The 17,594-nt window shown below is 45.6% G+C and overlaps 1 protein-coding gene across 4 annotated transcripts in view; it reads left to right on the forward strand.

Moving 5' to 3' along the window:
* Nucleotides 1-1,715: 1,715 nt before the first annotated feature.
* Nucleotides 1,716-17,594, forward strand: part of CACNB2 (calcium voltage-gated channel auxiliary subunit beta 2) — a 402,461-nt gene continuing 386,582 nt past the window's right edge. For all 4 annotated transcript variants that reach the window (XM_089693718.1, XM_089693719.1, XM_089693722.1 and 1 more), the window contains exon 1: nt 1,716-1,982. In XM_089693718.1, coding sequence (XP_089549844.1) covers nt 1,902-1,982 — 81 coding nt within the window. In that variant the 5' untranslated portion in view covers nt 1,716-1,901. The remainder of the gene's footprint in view (nt 1,983-17,594) is intronic.

Here is a 17,594-nt window from a genome sequence, read left to right on the forward strand (position 1 = left end):
TCAGGGACACGTGACAGGTCCCAGAAGACTACGGGGCCATTCAGAAAGCGCAGCGCTTCTTGCACATGCACAGTGGGCACCCAGCTGTGAAGCCGCAAGCTATCACAGCCGGGTGCCCACACTGAAGATGCCGGCATCGGGAGGAGAAGACGGCCGGAGAAACCAGCGGTGGTGAAGACACGGCTGGACCAAGGGACAGGTAAGTGTCTGTATTTTAAGTCAGCAGCTACAGTTTTCGATGCACAGATCTTTTTTCAGTTCTGCATTGAGGCTTTACATTGGGTGTGAGATATTTTTAACAGAAGTCCTTCCTGTGAAGCCTGGTTTCATTTGGAGAGGAACCACAGGTCCCAGAATCACCTGCCACAGTTGGAGTAGGATCCTGGGAAATCCTGAAAGTGAAGTGGCCCGTTGGGTCTCAGAAGGGAGGTGAGGAGGCAATCGAGCCATTTGAGGATCTGAGTGTGCTGACACATTCACAGCTACCTTTACCACACTATATTGCATGGTTTCTGAAGCACAGGTTTATGGACATTGTTTTGGATTTATGTTGTGTTTGATCACGTTTGTTTCACTTCATCACTTAATACACCTGTATAGGGTTCGTATTTTTTATCATATAGTTGTCACATGAGTTCTAGTTCTTGCATTATTCACTGTATATTGAGCACCAAGATTTGGTCATGTGATACATTTATCATTTTCTGTGGCACATTTTGCATCTTATTTGACTATATATTTGTTGGAGGGTTGGAGGGTATCAGAGCGCTGCACTATAGTTGTTTGTGCAGTTTTTGTAGCTGCTGACTTTTTTTTTTTTTAGGTGGAACTCCGCTTTAGGTTAACACCCCAAAAGCAGTCCGCAAAACGTGGTTTGATGTTCAGATGTGTGAGTACCCATGCGATCCGATTCTAGTGCGGACCCAAAAAAAGGGTCCTGCACGTTTTTGGTGTGGGTGCGGTGCGATTAGAGCCATACCAAATGTATGGCTCCAGTCGCACCGCACACAAATCGCATGCAAATTGCACAGGAATGCCGTGCGGTTCCGCTATGAAACACATGCGCAGTCCAAAAGCAGTCCACACATGCGCAGTCCAAAAGCAGTCCACACATGCGCAGTCCAAAAGCATGCTCAGTCCACACATGCGCAGTCCAAAAGCAGTCTGCAAAATGCAGTTTGATGTGCAGATGTGTGAGTACCCATGCGATCCGATTCTAGTGCGGACCCAAAAAAAGGGTCCTGCACGTTTTTGGTGAGGGTGCGGTGCGATTAGAGACATACCAAATGTATGGCTCCAGTCGCACCGCACACAAATCGCATGCGAATTGCCGTGCGGTTCCGGTACGAAACACATGCGATATACCGCACTGCATATATGTGAACCCAGGCTGAGGGTCTAATCCTTCTAAAGCAGAAAAAAAAAAGGTTTTGCCTAGAGATACACTTTAAAAGCTGTATGGTTAGAGCGTGATAGATTTGCGAGGAGCTACATGGGAGGACAGTCATGCAGAATAGAGTGATGGGGGAAGGATTCGGGGGTGCTAGTGGCAGGTGCTAGGGGGCTGTGTGACACCTGGGCTCAGCGTGGCCCCCCAGCTGGTGTCAGCTCAGCGCTCTGTCTGTGTGTAATATGTATGTGAGGCTGGCCTCTCCTCCTCCTCCTTCTTCTCAGCCTGCTGGGGAGGTGGCTCAGCTGCAGCTGCTCTCAGCGCAAGTCACAGCAGAGTGAAGTGGATGAGCGGAGATCGCAGAGGAAAGCCAGCAGCCATCCTAGGACCATGATACCATATCAGGCAATTTGACCATACCCGGGCTCTCCGCTACGAAAAAAGCTTGCCGTCCCTTCTGCCTTATTTCCATCCATTCACCTCCCCGGTTGAGGGACACTTTCCATCACCAATGGTCCAAAACAACATGTCCAAGACTCCTTCAACCTCACAGGAGATCCACATGGATGTTCTGGAGAACCCCACCGTACAGGTACGCCGACTGCTGCAGATTTTTATTGCTTGCATTCGTTTTTTTTTTTGGTTGCTGCATTATTACGGCACATTGATTATATAATAGGGCGGCGTAAAGAGCGATGATGGCGTGAAAAAAGGCTGTAACTGTTAGCAACCAGCTCTGGCTCCCCCATTTCATGGGACGGTCCCTGGAAGCGTTGGTTCTGATCGGCTGGACCCTAACCTCCCCGCTTTGAAAACGTAACATCTATTTATATTTTAAATAGCCGACATCTGTCTGTAGACTGGGCAGCGCAACCGCTAAGTCAGCACTCTTGTCTTGCAGAGCTGGGGTGGTGGGTTCAGTTCCCGACATCATCTGCTTGGAGTTTTATGTTCTCCCTCTGTTGGCGTAAGTTTTATCCCACGCTCTAAAAACCCTCCGGTGGGTTAATTGACTTCTTGACTTCCACCCAAAATAGCACTCGTGTGTGACTGTTAGATTGTAAGCTCTTCAGGAGCAGGGAGCAATGCAGATGGTTGGTATCGTTAATAGAGCACTGTAGAATTTGTTGGCACCATAAAATATGAATGAAATATATATATATTGTAAACATGTCATAATGGAACATGTAGTAACCCTGGGACCTGCCGCACAGCCCTGAACATGAAGAGCTCAGATACAACAGCTGAGCACCAGCGTCCCCACATATCTATAATGCTGGCAGCCATGCGTTTGGATTCCACCCGGACGTTTAGCTTGTCCTCATCATTACCCAGGACAGTATAGTCTGGCGCTGAGAATGATGAAAGGTGAATATTGATTGGCTGACATGGGTTACTCTAGTTTGTCGTTTGCACCTGGCAAAATCACATTTTATTCTATGACACACTTCATAGTTTTCTCATATGTGGCACAGAATCCTTTCAGCTTGTAATATTGCAGTTGTGGCTCGTGTCAGCCAGACCGCGCCGGGAAAATGTATAGCGCTTGTAGTCCCTCCGCCATAGGTTGGCATTCCCATCCGACGTCCTTTATCTGTAGGTGTTATAGCTAAGTACTGGGGTCTCCAAACTATGGCCCTAGGGCCACATCCAGCCCGATATAAGATTTTACCTTGCCTGCAGCAACTCTGATGTGATGGGGAGACGCTGATGTGATGGGAGGGATTCTCGTGTGAAATGGGGACTCTGATGTGATGGGGAGGGCTCTGATGTGAAAGGGAGGGCCCTGTTAATTGGGGATCTATATGTGAATGAGGGATTTCTGATGTGAATGGGGACTCTGAGGAGAAGGGGGGCTCTGATGTGAAGGGGTCTCTGAGGTGAAGAGGGGGACTCTGATGAGAAGGGGGGCCCTGATGTGAAGGGGTCTCTGAGGTGAAGAGGAGGACTCTAATGTGAAGGGGGGCTCTCATGTAAAAAGGAAACTAGATGAGAATAGGGGGTTTTGATGTGAAAGGGGGATTATGATCTGAACATGGGGCTCTGATGTGAAGGAAGTGCTCTGATGTAAAAATGGGACTCTAATGTGAAAGTGGACTCTGATGTGCATGGGGGGGGCTCTGATGTGAAAGGGGGGGGGGCTGGTGTGAATAGGGAACTAGATGTGAATGAGGGAGTTCTCATGTGAAATGGGGACTCTGATGTGATGGGGAGGGCTTGGATGTGAAAGGGGGGGCCCTGTTGTCAACTGGGGAACTAGATGTGAATGAGGGAGTTCTGATGTGAATGAGGGCTCTGATGTGAAGGGGGGCTCTGATGTGAAGGGGTCTCTAAGGTGAATAGGGGGACTCTAATGTGAAGGGGGGCTTCAGATGTGAATGGGGAACTAGATGAGAATGGGGGTTTTGATGTGAAAGGGGGATTATAATGTGAACAGGGGGCTCTGATGTGAAAGGGGGCTGTGATGTAAAGAGGGGGACTCTTATGGGAATGGCGGCTTCTGATATGAAGGAAGGGCTCTAATGTAAAAAGGGGACTCTAATGTGAAAGTGGACTCTGGTGTGCAGGGGGGGCTCTGATGTGAAGGAGGTTGTGATGTAAAAGGGGGACTCTGATGTGCAGGAGGTTGTGATGTGAGGGGACTCTGATGTGAAAGGGAGGGGGGTTCCGATGTGAAAGGGGGACTCTGATGTGAAAAGAGGGCTCTGATGCAAAAGTGGATATAATATGTGGCACAAACATGCTTTCAGCTTGTGGTATTGTAGTGCTCCTGGCAACCAGACCATGCCAGGAAAATGTTTAGAGCTTGTAGTCCTTCCTCCATAGGTTGGCATTCCCATCTGACGTCCGTCATCTGTAGGGGTTCTGTTATAGCTTAGTACTGGGGTCTCCAAACTATAGCCCAAGGGCCACATCCAGGCCGATACAAGATTTTATTTGACGCGCAGAAACTCTGATCTGATAGTGGTTTATGATGTGGTGGGGAGACTCTGATGTGAACGGAGGGTTCTGATGAGAACGGGGGGGGGCTCCGATGTGATAAGGGGCTCTAATGTAAAAGGGAACTAGATGAGAATGTGGGGGGGGGGTTCTGATTTGAAAGGGGAACTTGATCTGAACGGGGGGGGGGGCTCTGATGATAAAATGGACTCTGATATGAAGAGGGGGGCTCTGATGTTAAAGGGATAACTGATGTGAAAGGGTGACTGATGACAGGGTGACTCTGATGGAAGTGAGGTTCTGATGTAATGGGAGAACTTCTGATGTGAAAGGGGGGGGACGACGACTGATTTTTCAGGCCATGAATATTTGTTCAATATACAATGTAATTATCATACGAACAGATTCTAGACCCCTGGCTTAGTGGCAGGGCCGGATCTAGGGGGGTGCTGAGGTGGGCTGTGCCCCCCCAGATTTTAGCTGTTCTCCCCCAGTCTGATGCAGACAGTTAATGTAAGGGGGCACTCTGATGGGGATAACTGTTCATATGTAAGGGGGGCTATGATGGGGAACTTAATGTAAAGGGGGGGCTCGGATGGGGGAACTGATGCAAGGGGGCACTCTGGTGGGGACATCTGATGTGAGGGGCACTTTGATGGGGATAACTGGTTGTATGTAGGGGGGTAGTCTCATGTGGACACCTAATGTAAGGGGGGGGGGGAATCAGATAGGGACATCTCATATAAGGGGGCAATGTGATGTGGACCTTGATGTAAGGGGGCACTCTGATGGGCCACTGATGTAAGAGGGCACTCTGATGGGGACCTTGATGTAAGAGGGCACTCTGATGGGGACCTTGATGTAAGGGGGCACTCTGATGGGGACCTTGATGTAAGAGGGCACTCTGATGGGGACCTTGATGTAAGGGGGCACTCTGATGGGGACCTTGATGTAAGAGGGCACTCTGATGGGGACCTTGATGTAAGGGGGCACTCTGATGGGGACCTTGATGTAAGGGGGCACTCTGATGGGGACCTTGATGTAAGAGGGCACTCTGATGGGGACCTTGATGTAAGGGGGCACTCTGATGGGGACCTTGATGTAAGGGGGCACTCTGATGGGGACCTTGATGTAAGGGGGCACTCTGATGGGGACCTTGATGTAAGGGGGCACTCTGATGGGGACCTTGATGTAAGAGGGCACTCTGATGGGGACCTTGATGTAAGAGGGCACTCTGATGGGGACCTTGATGTAAGGGGGCACTCTGATGGGGACCTTGATGTAAGAGGGCACTCTGATGGGGACCTTGATGTAAGAGGGCACTCTGATGGGGACCTTGATGTAAGGGGGCACTCTGATGGGGACCTTGATGTAAGAGGGCACTCTGATGGGGACCTTGATGTAAGAGGGCACTCTGATGGGGACCTTGATGTAAGGGGGCACTCTGATGGGGACCTTGATGTAAGGGGGCACTCTGATGGGGACCTTGATGTAAGAGGGCACTCTGATGGGGACCTTGATGTAAGAGGGCACTCTGATGGGGACCTTGATGTAAGGGGGCACTCTGATGGGGACCTTGATGTAAGAGGGCACTCTGATGGGGACCTTGATGTAAGAGGGCACTCTGATGGGGACCTTGATGTAAGGGGGCACTCTGATGGGGACCTTGATGTAAGGGGGCACTCTGATGGGGATAACTGGTTGTATGTAAGGGGGTACTCTCATGTGGACACCTGATGTAAGGGGGGGGAGGCTCGGATAGGGACATCTGATGTAAAGAGGCACTCTGATGGGGACCTTGATGTAAGGGGACACTCTGATGGGGACGCCTTATATAAGGGGGTACTCTGATGGGGACCTTGATGTAAGGGAGCACTTTTATGGGACCACTGATGTAAGGGGGCACTCTGATGGGGACCCTGATATAAAGAGCAAGCTGATGGGAACCCAATATAAAAGGGAGGTTTCATGAGGACTCCTGATGTTAAGGAAGACTCTGATATGCACATCTGATATAAAGGGGCGCAGGTTCTGTTTAATCACCACATTCTAATGATACTGTAGCCTAATCCATACCAGTGATTCCCAGGTTGTGACACTGCGTGACAGACTGTCAGTGACTCACATGGGTTGACATTATGCTTATGATAGGTTAGTAGACTGAAGACAAGCTGGGACTTTTAGTTCCAAAATTCCAGGTTACCTGATTTTGATTAAAGTGTATCCAAAGCCAAAAATCTTTTTTGGTTTAGTTTCAGATAGTGTGCAGAGGGTTAGAACGTCTTCTCCAATCGGGAGATTTCCCCTCACTTCCTGTCCTGCAGATACTACAGGAAACGAGAGCTCTCCAAAGTGACACATTCATCACCAGCAGAGGTGTCCACTTTAAAATAATCCCCCCAACTCCTGTTCTGGTGACAACTCTACAACGTTGGATTTCCGGCCACTATTTATCTCAGAGACCATGCTCACCAGGACAAACAGAGGGGATGACACCGTCCAACCAGGACACAGACCGCAATAAAACCTGAACGGGGTTCTAATCCTTCCCTACTCTATCCAAAAAAAAAAAGGTGTATGCTATTGGGGCTACTGAGACATGTTTTCACCCATGGTTCACACAGCTTTCACCCGCGGTACCCATAGCTTTTACCATTGGATGCATTTAGAACAACGTGTAAAAGTGGTGTGAATACATTTATAATAGACCTCTATGTTAGAAGAAGGTAACTGCGTGATATGTGCAAATCTCATTCTATAGAATTACTGTGATGGGGTAGCTAATGTGAAGGGGTACCTACAGGGGCGGACTGACAACTCATGGGGCCCCCGGGCAATAGGGGATCATGGGGCCCCCTGTGTTCTCGCCCACACTCAAACCACACCCAAAAAAGCCTATGAAAAAGGTACCAGGGGCATCTCATGGGGCCCCCTACCGACCCCGGGCTTCTCGGGCAGTGCCCGAGTTTCCAAATGGTCAGTCCGCCCCTGGGTAGCTAATGTGATGGGGTAGCTAATGTGATGGGGTAGCTAATGTGATGGGGTAGCTAATGTGATGGGGTAGCTAATGTGATGGGGTAGCTTCTGATTTGAAAGGGGGATTTCTTCAGCTTGCCCTGCACTAGATTCAAAACAGGACCTGCAAAAAGACAAGGCCATACCCATCTGTTCTGAGCGAAGACAGGACAGGTGAGTATAACCTGAGATTCACTTACCAGGTAGCGTTAACCAGCTCTGACCATTTCTATATTATGGGAGGAAACACGGGCACCAGTGAGAAGCAAAAACACAAGGACAGTGGTCTGCAAACTGTGACCCAGGGGCCGGATGTGGCCCTTTGCTTGCCTTTATCTGGCCCTTCAGCAGGCACTATTCCACCAACTGACACCATCAATGGGGCACTATTCTTCTCCTAAAACACTAAAGCACTGATGCTGGGGCATATTCTACTCCCACTGGCCACAGTCCGGCCTGAAGAACAGAAAACTGGTTCTTTGCTTAGGCCAGGTTAACACCTGTATGTTTTTTTATGCATTTTGCCTTTTGTAGGAACACAGTGCATGCCATTTATCATGATTTCCTATGGATTACTTTCACATCTATGCAGTTTTTGTGGGTGTATTTTTTGGAAAGGGTCAGGGACTTCTTTCCCCACAGCAGTTTCCGTTTTTAGTCCAATGGACTTATTTTATTTATTTATTTCAGGTACTTATATAGTGCCGTCAATTTACTCAGCGCTGTACATATATATTGTACATTCACATCAGTCCCTAACCCTCAAGGGGTGTACAATCTAAGGTCCCTAACTCACATACATACACATACTAGGGCCAATTTATACAGGAACCAATTAACCTACCAGCATGTCTTTGGAATGTGGGAGGAAACCAGAGTACCTGGAGGAAACCCACGCAGGCACAGGGAGAACATGCAAACTCCAGGCAGGTGATGCCATGGTTGGGATTTGAACCAATGATGACTCTAGTACTGCCAGGCGGAGGTGCTAACCATTTAGCCACTGTGCCGCCCTACTGGACTTTAATGGAACCGCATATAAAATGCAAGTGCTGCGTTTTGTGTGCCTTTTTTAAGCATTTTTGATGCGTTTTTGTGGTTTTAATCTGCCCAGCAACAAGTTGGCCAACATAAAAAAAACTAAATAAAAACGCAACAAGCATCAAAAATGCATCAAAACCGCTTGTGCAAAAACTCAAAACGTACTGCAAAAAGCACTGCAGAAACGGAATCAATTTTTTTTTCTCCCATTTTGGATACAGTATGGGAGGGTTACAACTGTCAGTTTATTTATTTTTCTATGTCCCGTTGGAGTGATTTCCCTTCACTGCTTGTCCTATAGCCAAAACCAGAAGTAAAAGGAAATCCTTCCAAAGTGAGAGAATCCTTGGATGCCACCAAAATGGGTGTCCCCATTGGAGGATGTTCTGGTGACAACCAAAAATAAGATTTTCAGTCTCGGTAGGATAGACAGAGAGGGCGAATCTCCCTAATGGGGACACAGGCAGCAATAAAAATCTGAAAGGGGTTCTACTTCCATTCTATCCGAAACTAAAATAAGATTTTCTCTTTTTTTGTACTCTAAGCTGAAGAAATGGCCACACCAAATTGTCTCCTTTGTAGGGAACATGAAATGTCATGCTCAAAGTACTTGGGAAGGATGACCTTACAGCAATATACATCTCACTCTGACATTTCCATTAAAATGAACTATAAAATGAACTTTTTTTTTTTTTTTTTAGTTTTGCTTGAGGCTTTTTGGTTGAAAAAGTGGAAAAAATATAGACTTTGTATTTCATAATGGAAACAGCTAAGTATAGACTCATTGCAGGGCTGCTATCAAGAGAACCTGTTAGTTTGCCACTTTCAGGTAAAGTACACATTTGTTTTAAATACCATAATTATTTTTTTTGCAGTGTGGAGGGCTTTTTAATTCACCCAATGGTGGCCACTTTCACTGAGACAGAAAGTGATGGGATGCCCAGTATTCACACTTGCATCAGAACAGTACAGGATAAACTTTCCAATGGGGACACCTATTCCGGTGACAACTGTCTAAGGCTAGGTTCACACCTATGCAGGTTGAATTTGAGCCGTTTCTGCATTGCGTTTTGCGCTGCGTTTTTGCACATGTGTTTTTTCGCATTTTTTTTGTGGGTTTTATTTTTCATTTTTTTAAATGTTTCTTGTTGCTAGGCAGATTTAAAACACAAAATGCATCAAAAACACAGCAACAACGTAATACATGTTTTTCTGCTGCGTTTCCATTGAAGAAAAAAAAACACAACTTTTTGCATTAAAAAAAGTCCCTGACCCTTTCCAAAAAAAAGCACCGGGTGAAAACGTGCAGATGTGAACGTGTTCCATAGGAAATCATGTTAAATGGACTGTACTGCATTTCTGCAAAACACAAAACGCTGCAGAAAACGCTTAGCTGTGAACCAAGAGTAAGAGGGGAATTCCTTTCATTTCCTGTTCCTTACCAAGTCAATGGAAGTGAATCAGAATAAGAACCTTTCACAGCTGTAGAGTAAACCTGTCATAAGGGAAATATGGAGGCTGCCATTGCAGCTAATAGAGTACAAACTGTGCTTGTTTAGCTGCTTCCCTGGCTGTATCGGCCAGGGAATGACAGCTCTGAAACCGAAAACTAAATCCATGTCCCTTCCAGGTTCATTTGTCACAGAGGAGATGGGGGAACAAATTGTTCTGTTGGAATACAGGGGTTTATTTACTAAAACTGGAGAGTGCAAAATCTGGTGCAGCTGTGCATGGTAGCCAATCGGCTTCTAACCACAGCTTGTTCAATTAAGCTTTGACAAAAAAAGAACCCTGAAAGCTGATTGGTTTCTATGCTGAGCTACACCAGATTTTGCACTGTCTCACTCAGCTAGTAAATCACCCCCACAGTGTTCATGTATTTTGCAACAAATGCTTCATTGTTCAGTAGAGATATAGTCTTCAACCAGTAGATGGCAGTGTTTAAGTTTGCAGCTGCATCTATGATAAACTCTGTCTTTTCTCTATAATAAAGTTCCTGTTTCCTGTTTTCAGAGGATAAGCAGATAAACACACGTGGACTGTGCGCTGTCTGTTTTGTAGGGCTATATACAGAATCTCTAACAGTTCCATACCTCCCAACTTTTTGAGATGGGAACGAGGTACACCTATTAGCAAATGTATGTAGACATAGGACAATCCCCCTGCCACGCCCCCTTAAAAGACAATTAGACAAAAAAAAGATTAATTAAACCTACAAGTACGTTTTTTTAACCACTATTATTCCTTAATATTGGCTTATGAAATTTACAAATGCAGCAATTTAGAAACTGGATGAAAGGTTTAGCACTGGGAAACACTGTTTGAACAATAAGTAGTGCATTTTATGTACAATTATAAAGATCAGACCAAAATTAGATACAAATGAGGGGGAAAGAGGGACATTGTTCCCAATCAGGGACACTCCCTCAAAATCAGGGACAGTTGGGAGGTATGAGACACACACTGCAGTCCCATACTCCCTAAAGGAAAGGGAGAGCCAAGGAACCACCGTGAGTGGCGGCAGGAGGGGGTGACAATTCACAGAGCTGGTTAAGTGATCACTTTTACAAAACAGCCAATCACTGGCTCAACAAAATGGTACCAAGATCTTGTATAACCGCTTGTTGATGGGACATTTATATACGTACATCGGCCAGCAAGTGGATAAGCTGTAGTCTAGTCTGGGCCTTTTTTGTTAGCCCTCCCACTGAGGGCAGTGTACTGAAGCATGGTTGGACTTGTTGCCAGAAGATTGGAGTAGCAGAGCCATGCAGATGAATATTCTGAACAGTATTTACTACAGCTGGCCATACACCAGTGAAATTTCTTTTGAACGTATATGCGAAAACTCTTAAATTTTTTTCTGAGATCATTTGATCTTGCCATCATCCTTTTGTTGGAAAGTCCCTAAATTTTCATTATTATTATTATACAGGATTTATATAGCGCCAACGGTTTGCTCAGCGCTTTACAATATAACGGGAGACAATACAGTAACAATACAGTTCAATACAAGAGGGATTTGAGGGCCCTGCTCCTTGGAGCTTACAATCTAGGAGGGCGGGGTGAATGGTACAGTAGATAGTAACTGTGGGGGATGGAGTGGTTGGGAAAGTAGAGGATTCCAGAATTAGCAGAGGGTGGGATAGGCTTCCCTGAAGAGATAGGTTTTCAGTGATCGCCTAAAGGCAAGTAGAGTAGGTGATAGTCTGATAGATTGGGGTAAGGAGTTCCAGAGGATGGGTGACGCCCTGGAGAAGTCTTGGAGATGAGCATGGGAGGAGGAGATGAGGGAGCTAGAGAGTAAGAGGTCTTGCGAGGAGCGGAGAATACGGTTTGGGTGATATTTAGAGATAAGATCCGTTATATAAATTAGAGGCAGTGTTGTGGATGGCTTTATATGTCAGTGTTAGTGTTTTGAATTTTATCCGTTGGGCAACTGGGAGCCAGTGGAGAGATTGGCAGAGAGGGGTGGCGGATACAGAACGGTTCGTGAGGTGGATGAGTCTGGCAGTGGCGTTCATGATAGACTGAAGTGGGGATAGCTTACGATGAGGTAGGCCAGTGAGGAGGGAGTTACAGTAGTTGAGGCGTGATATGACACATATCTGCTACCTGAATGGAGGTACTAAACAGGTTTATTTTGTGTCTAGAACATTTGGAAATGAAAGCCACATTTATGGTAAGACTTGGAGTAGAGGGAAGGAATACCCAGTGTCCAGAAAAATGCAACTGATGGTGTAGAGTTCACAAAATGTTTACTGAAAGGGTAAAACATGTACATAAAGCCACTTCATTTCAAGGGAATGGACTCCCCCTTCCTCAGGGCTGTGAGTGGGGGTACATTCTGGAGTGATTTCTACATGTCTAGTTTCCAATAGGCAGAGTGCCAGCTTGTGGTGTTGTAGAGGCTGATTAAGTCCTCATGCACACTTGACGTTTTTACAGCGGCTGTTATTGGCTTTTTTTCTACAGCCAGTAACCCCCCAGCATGTTATCCTATGTGTACATGCACACATAGACTTGAATCAACATTTTTTTGGGCTGGAATTCAAACCCAGATCTAGTGGGTTTTTAGAGGAGTTTTTTAGTTGTAAAAACATTCTAACGCTGAAAAACGTGGGAAAACACAGTAAATCGCGGCAAACTTGGTAGTAAAAAAAAGCTTAAAAACTGAAAATGCAAAAAAACACGGCAAAATGCTAATGCAAAAATGCTAAAAACCTCTGAAAAACTAGTTTTTAATGTGACTTTACACAGCTAACGTTACCAGCGTTATTAAAACACCCCTTGTGCATGGAGGCTAAGAGTTGAATATTACTGGACATCGGACGTTCCTTCCCTCTCACCCAATTCTTCTTGCTGAAATGACTGCACAGTTATCAGAAAGGTAGCCGCCCAAGCCCCCCAAGGAGGTGCACCATCACCATTCACTGGGCTCAACCCACTTAAAGTGTTTTCTTCCTCACTGCCCACGCGACCACCTACCAACCACTAGATACCAATCAAGTCGATCCAGCACAGTCTCCAGCCCAAACCAGACATTTATGGTAAAGAATTTTGTTTGTCTGAGAATAAAGAAAAAAATCAACATATTGCTCCATCGAATTTTCAAAGTTGAAAATGAACATCAGTCTGAGCCAACTAACCATTTAATGAATGTTTTGGAAAACAAAACTAAGTTCTACTGGTTTACTGCTAGTGTTACCCCCTTCACCACCCACCTCCCCACTACCAGCACCACCACCAGCATGGTCCACAAAGTCTTAATATGTACTTGGCCCCTTATAGGCGTAGCAAAAGGCTCATCTGCAGGTGGGACCATAAGACACCTTTCACATACTCCCCCACTGCACATATCCACGACCAAAAAATTCCAATATATCTGGGTACAAAAAACAGGTTTCATTCTCTATGTTTCCCTACAATTTAACACTTGAAAGTTGACTTGATCAGAACTTGACCAAGAATCTCAGGTGTCATTGGATCAAAAGGGATGGATAGAACTTGGGATGCTACATACTGCTTTTTAATTTTTTTTGCATAGCCATACATTACCTTGTCTGGGAAACATATACAGTAGGTTCACTTTCAAGGCCAGCTGCAGCTAAAATATAGGTTTGGAAAGAGCAGGGAAGTATTAGAACCTCTGTTGGGTTTTATTGCCAGCTGCCATCTTTTCTAACAACTGAAACAATAACAAACACCCTCATATACTTGTAAGGTATCAACAACCAACAAAGTATCGAAACCAGAGGATCAGCATGACAGCCAGATACCCTGAATTTTAACAGGGAGGCCGCTATTGGAAGTCTTTAAGTACCCTTCTATATAGGTTTCCTTTGAGCAGTTTGTTAGAAAGTCTCCTTGAAAATTCAGGTTGTAAAATCATTTTCCTAACTGGATAATTACAGATTCTACCGCTGCCGGTGCAATTACTGTATATGTTTACAACAGCCATAAATGCCTGTCCCATCAAGCAATGGTAATAGGTCAGGCTGAAAAATGTTATTAGATCAAGTAGAGGGATTTACACTGAACAAATGTTATACTGCATATTCAGATAGTAAATGTAACCATTATACTGTGATGTCATTCCATCTGTGCACTGTTCAGTGCAACTTTGCTGCATAGACTGTACTGGCTGAACGAAGAAGCCATGAATGCCAAGGAAAATTTGTTGCAGAAGCTGGAAGTGGGGGTCAGAGGTGTAATTGCATGCTGAGCATTGCAGTTTTTACTGGCTGATGTCAAACTATACAGAAGTCTAATGAGAGACACGGAGTAGCACTAAAGTTTCATTAGTCTGTAGTGCAGAACAGTAGATTGGGTAGGTGGTTACAGCATGGGGGATCATACACTATATTGCCAAAAGAATTGGGATGCCTGCCTTTACACGTACATGAACCTGTGCCGGCCAGTCAAGTTCCTCCACCCCAAACCCACTCATCCATGTCTTTATGGACCTTGCTTTGTGCACTGGTGTGCAGTCATGTTGGAACAGGAAGGGGCCACCCCCAAATGCTACCAAAAAGCTGGGGGCATGAAATTGTCCAAAATGTCTTGGTATGCTGACACCTTAAGTTTTCCCTTCACTGGAACTAAGGGGCCAAGCCCAACCCCTGAAAAACAACCCCACACCATAATCCCCCCTCCACCAAACTCTACACTTGGCACAATGCAGTCAGGCAAGTACCGTTCTCCTGGCAACCGCCAAACCCAGACATGTCCATCGGATTCCTAAAGAGAAAAGCGTGATTCGTCACTCCAGAGAATGTCTCCACTGCTCTGGAGTCCAATGGCGGCGTGCTTTACACCACTGCATCCAACACTTTGGATTGCACTTGGTGATGTAAGGCTTGGATGCAGCTGCTCGGCCATGGAAACTCATTCTATGAAGCTCTCTACACACTGTTGTAATCTGAAGGTCACACGAAGTTTGGAGGTCTTTAGCTATTGACTTTGCAGACGGCGAGTTCTGCAAACTGTGCAGCATGCGCTAACGAACTCTGTCATTTTACGTGGCCTACCACTTCGTGGCTGAGTTGCTGTTGTTCTCAGTTGCTTCTACTTTGTTATGATACCACTAATAGTTGACTGTGGAATATTTAGTGGAATGGATAGAATTACACAGGTGGCAACCTATCACGGTACCACACTTGAATCCACTGAGCTCCTGACAGCGACCCATTCTTTCACAAATGTTTGTAGAAGCAGTCTGCATGACTAGGTGCTTGATTGTATACACCTGTGGTCATGGAGGTGATTGGAACACCTGAATCCAATGATTTGGAGGGGTGGCCCAATACTTTTGGCATTATAGTGTAAATACAGCACAGCATTAAAGTTTGTATGCATAGTTCAGACAACTGACATACAGTACAGCACAGAGGTCTGGTTACATGTCACAGCACAGTAAGGCTGCCATTCGTCCCCACTTCCCAGGGACAGATCTGTCGAGCGTCCCTGGCATGTCCCCATCAGTGTAACATTATATTGAGCAGGCACCTCAGCTGCCCCAAAATGATGGTGCTGGTCTCTGTAGCTAATTGGGAATGTGTGAAAATACTTGTGCGTCTGCCTAACTTTGCATTCACAGCTTCTGGTTACATAGTCTGTGCATGACTTACTTGTGACCTCTGCTCTCTGTGTATCACTTACTCCTGACCCTTGCACTCTCTGTTTTACTTACTCCTGACCCTTGCACTCTCTGTTTTACTTACTCCTGACCCTTGCACTTTCTGTTTTACTTACTCCTGGGCCCTGCACCCTGTACATCAGTTACTCCTGATCCCTTACTTACTTCTGAGCACTGCACCCTGTATGTCAGTTACTCCTTACTCCTTCACTGCTTTACTTATTCCTAACCTCTGCACGCACTGCATCACTTACTCCTGACCCCTGCAGTCTCTGAATTACTTACTCTTGAGTCCTGCACCCTGTACGTCAGTTACTCCCAACCCCTTCACTCCCTGTGTAACTTTTGCTCTCTGTACGTCACTTACTGCTAACCATTACACTGTTTGCATTACTTACAGCTGACCTTTGCTGGCTATGCGTCACTTACTCCTGACCTCTGCTCTTTGTGCTTCACTTACTCCTGACCTCTGCTCTTTTTGCTGCACTTACTCCTGACCCCTGCACTCTCTGCATTACTTACTGTGACCTCTACTCTTTATGCTTCACTTACTCCTGAACTCTGCTCTTCGTGCTTCACTTACTCCTGACCCCTGCACTTTCTGCACTACTTACTCCTGACCTCTACTCTTTGTGCTTCACTCACCCTTGACCCCTGCATTCTGCATTACTTACTCCTGACCTTTCCTCTTTGTGTGCCACTTACTCCTGACCTCTGTACTTTGTGCTTTACTTACTACTGAAGTTTGCTCTCAGCCTGTCGCTTACTTCTGACCTCTGTATTCTGTGCATCACTTACTCCTGACCTCTACATTCTGTGCGTCACGTACTTCTGAGCTCTGCGTGTCACTTACCCCTGACCTTTGCACTCTGTGCATTGTACACTCATGTATTACACACTACAGACCCCTGTACTCCGTGTGCTAAAGTTGTACTAAAGCTTAAACATTATTTTTACCTAAAAGCAGAACTACACTGCACCTGAGCACCACAATAAGATATTTCATTCATTTTTAATGATCAAAGTAAACTCCCCCATCCATCCATGTCTCCATGCTTTATATTGCTGAGAAATCACTTTAAAAAGCACTCCCCAAGCACTTCTGGCCATGGCCATCTTGTGGAAGGGCAAATGATTCATGTAGCAATTATTTCCTGGAATCCATCTGCACTTAGCTCAGGCATGCAGGCAGGAAGGTGTGCTTAGGTGAGAAAACCCCTCCTCCCATTGAGAAGACTCCTGGGATGTCTGGAATAATTTGCCTAGGCAGGAAACCAGGAAGTAACTAATGAAATGTAAAAAAGATGTCTAAAACAAGTAAATATGATATACTTTCCTAGCTATTTACAATTGCTGGCAATATAATGATTAAAATAGTTCATGTTCCTTGAGAGAGTGAAGTTCCACTTTAATGCTCTCTTTGCATTAAGGTGAAAAATGCCCACTACCTGTCCTACCAACCCATCCCTAAACATTTACATGGCTCCGTGTCACAGCTTCAGCGCTGTCACTCCTGTGTGCTATCACAAGAGAAACTGCTTGCCATCAATCAAACTCCTGTGAGGCAGGAGCAGGAGAGTGGCTTACTGATGCTGTGTGTGTCTATGGATACACACAGCCAGACTTGGGATCCAACATGAACACACAAGTATAGGTTCCTCTTGAGCACTCGGTTTGCTATAGGAGGCACCTAAAGGAGGAAGGAGGACTGCCAGAAGAGGAGGAAAGTGACCTTTCAGTATATTTTCTTACAAAAAAAAAATAATGATCCTTTACGCATCCTTGCCCTATAGCAGAGTAAGCTTACTTTTTTTTTAACCATACCCCATGCATCTGCTAACACACGTGTTTTTGCACCCTCCATTGCTGTGCAATTTTGAAAAAGGGTCAGAACTTCTTTTCCATGTTTCTCACGTATAGGGCAACCCGTTAATATGAATGGGCTGTCCTACATACAACACCTGGGAACACACTTTTCGATTTTGGTTTAATTAGTACAGTTTTCATCTAAAAATACAATACAAATACAATACATCACTTCCTAATTTTTATTCTGCCGTACGAGAATAT

Source organism: Staurois parvus, unplaced genomic scaffold (assembly GCF_062004578.1).
Source record: "Staurois parvus isolate SC_StPar_1 unplaced genomic scaffold, SC_StPar_1.0 ptg000636l, whole genome shotgun sequence".
Lineage (NCBI taxonomy): Eukaryota > Metazoa > Chordata > Amphibia > Anura > Ranidae > Staurois > Staurois parvus.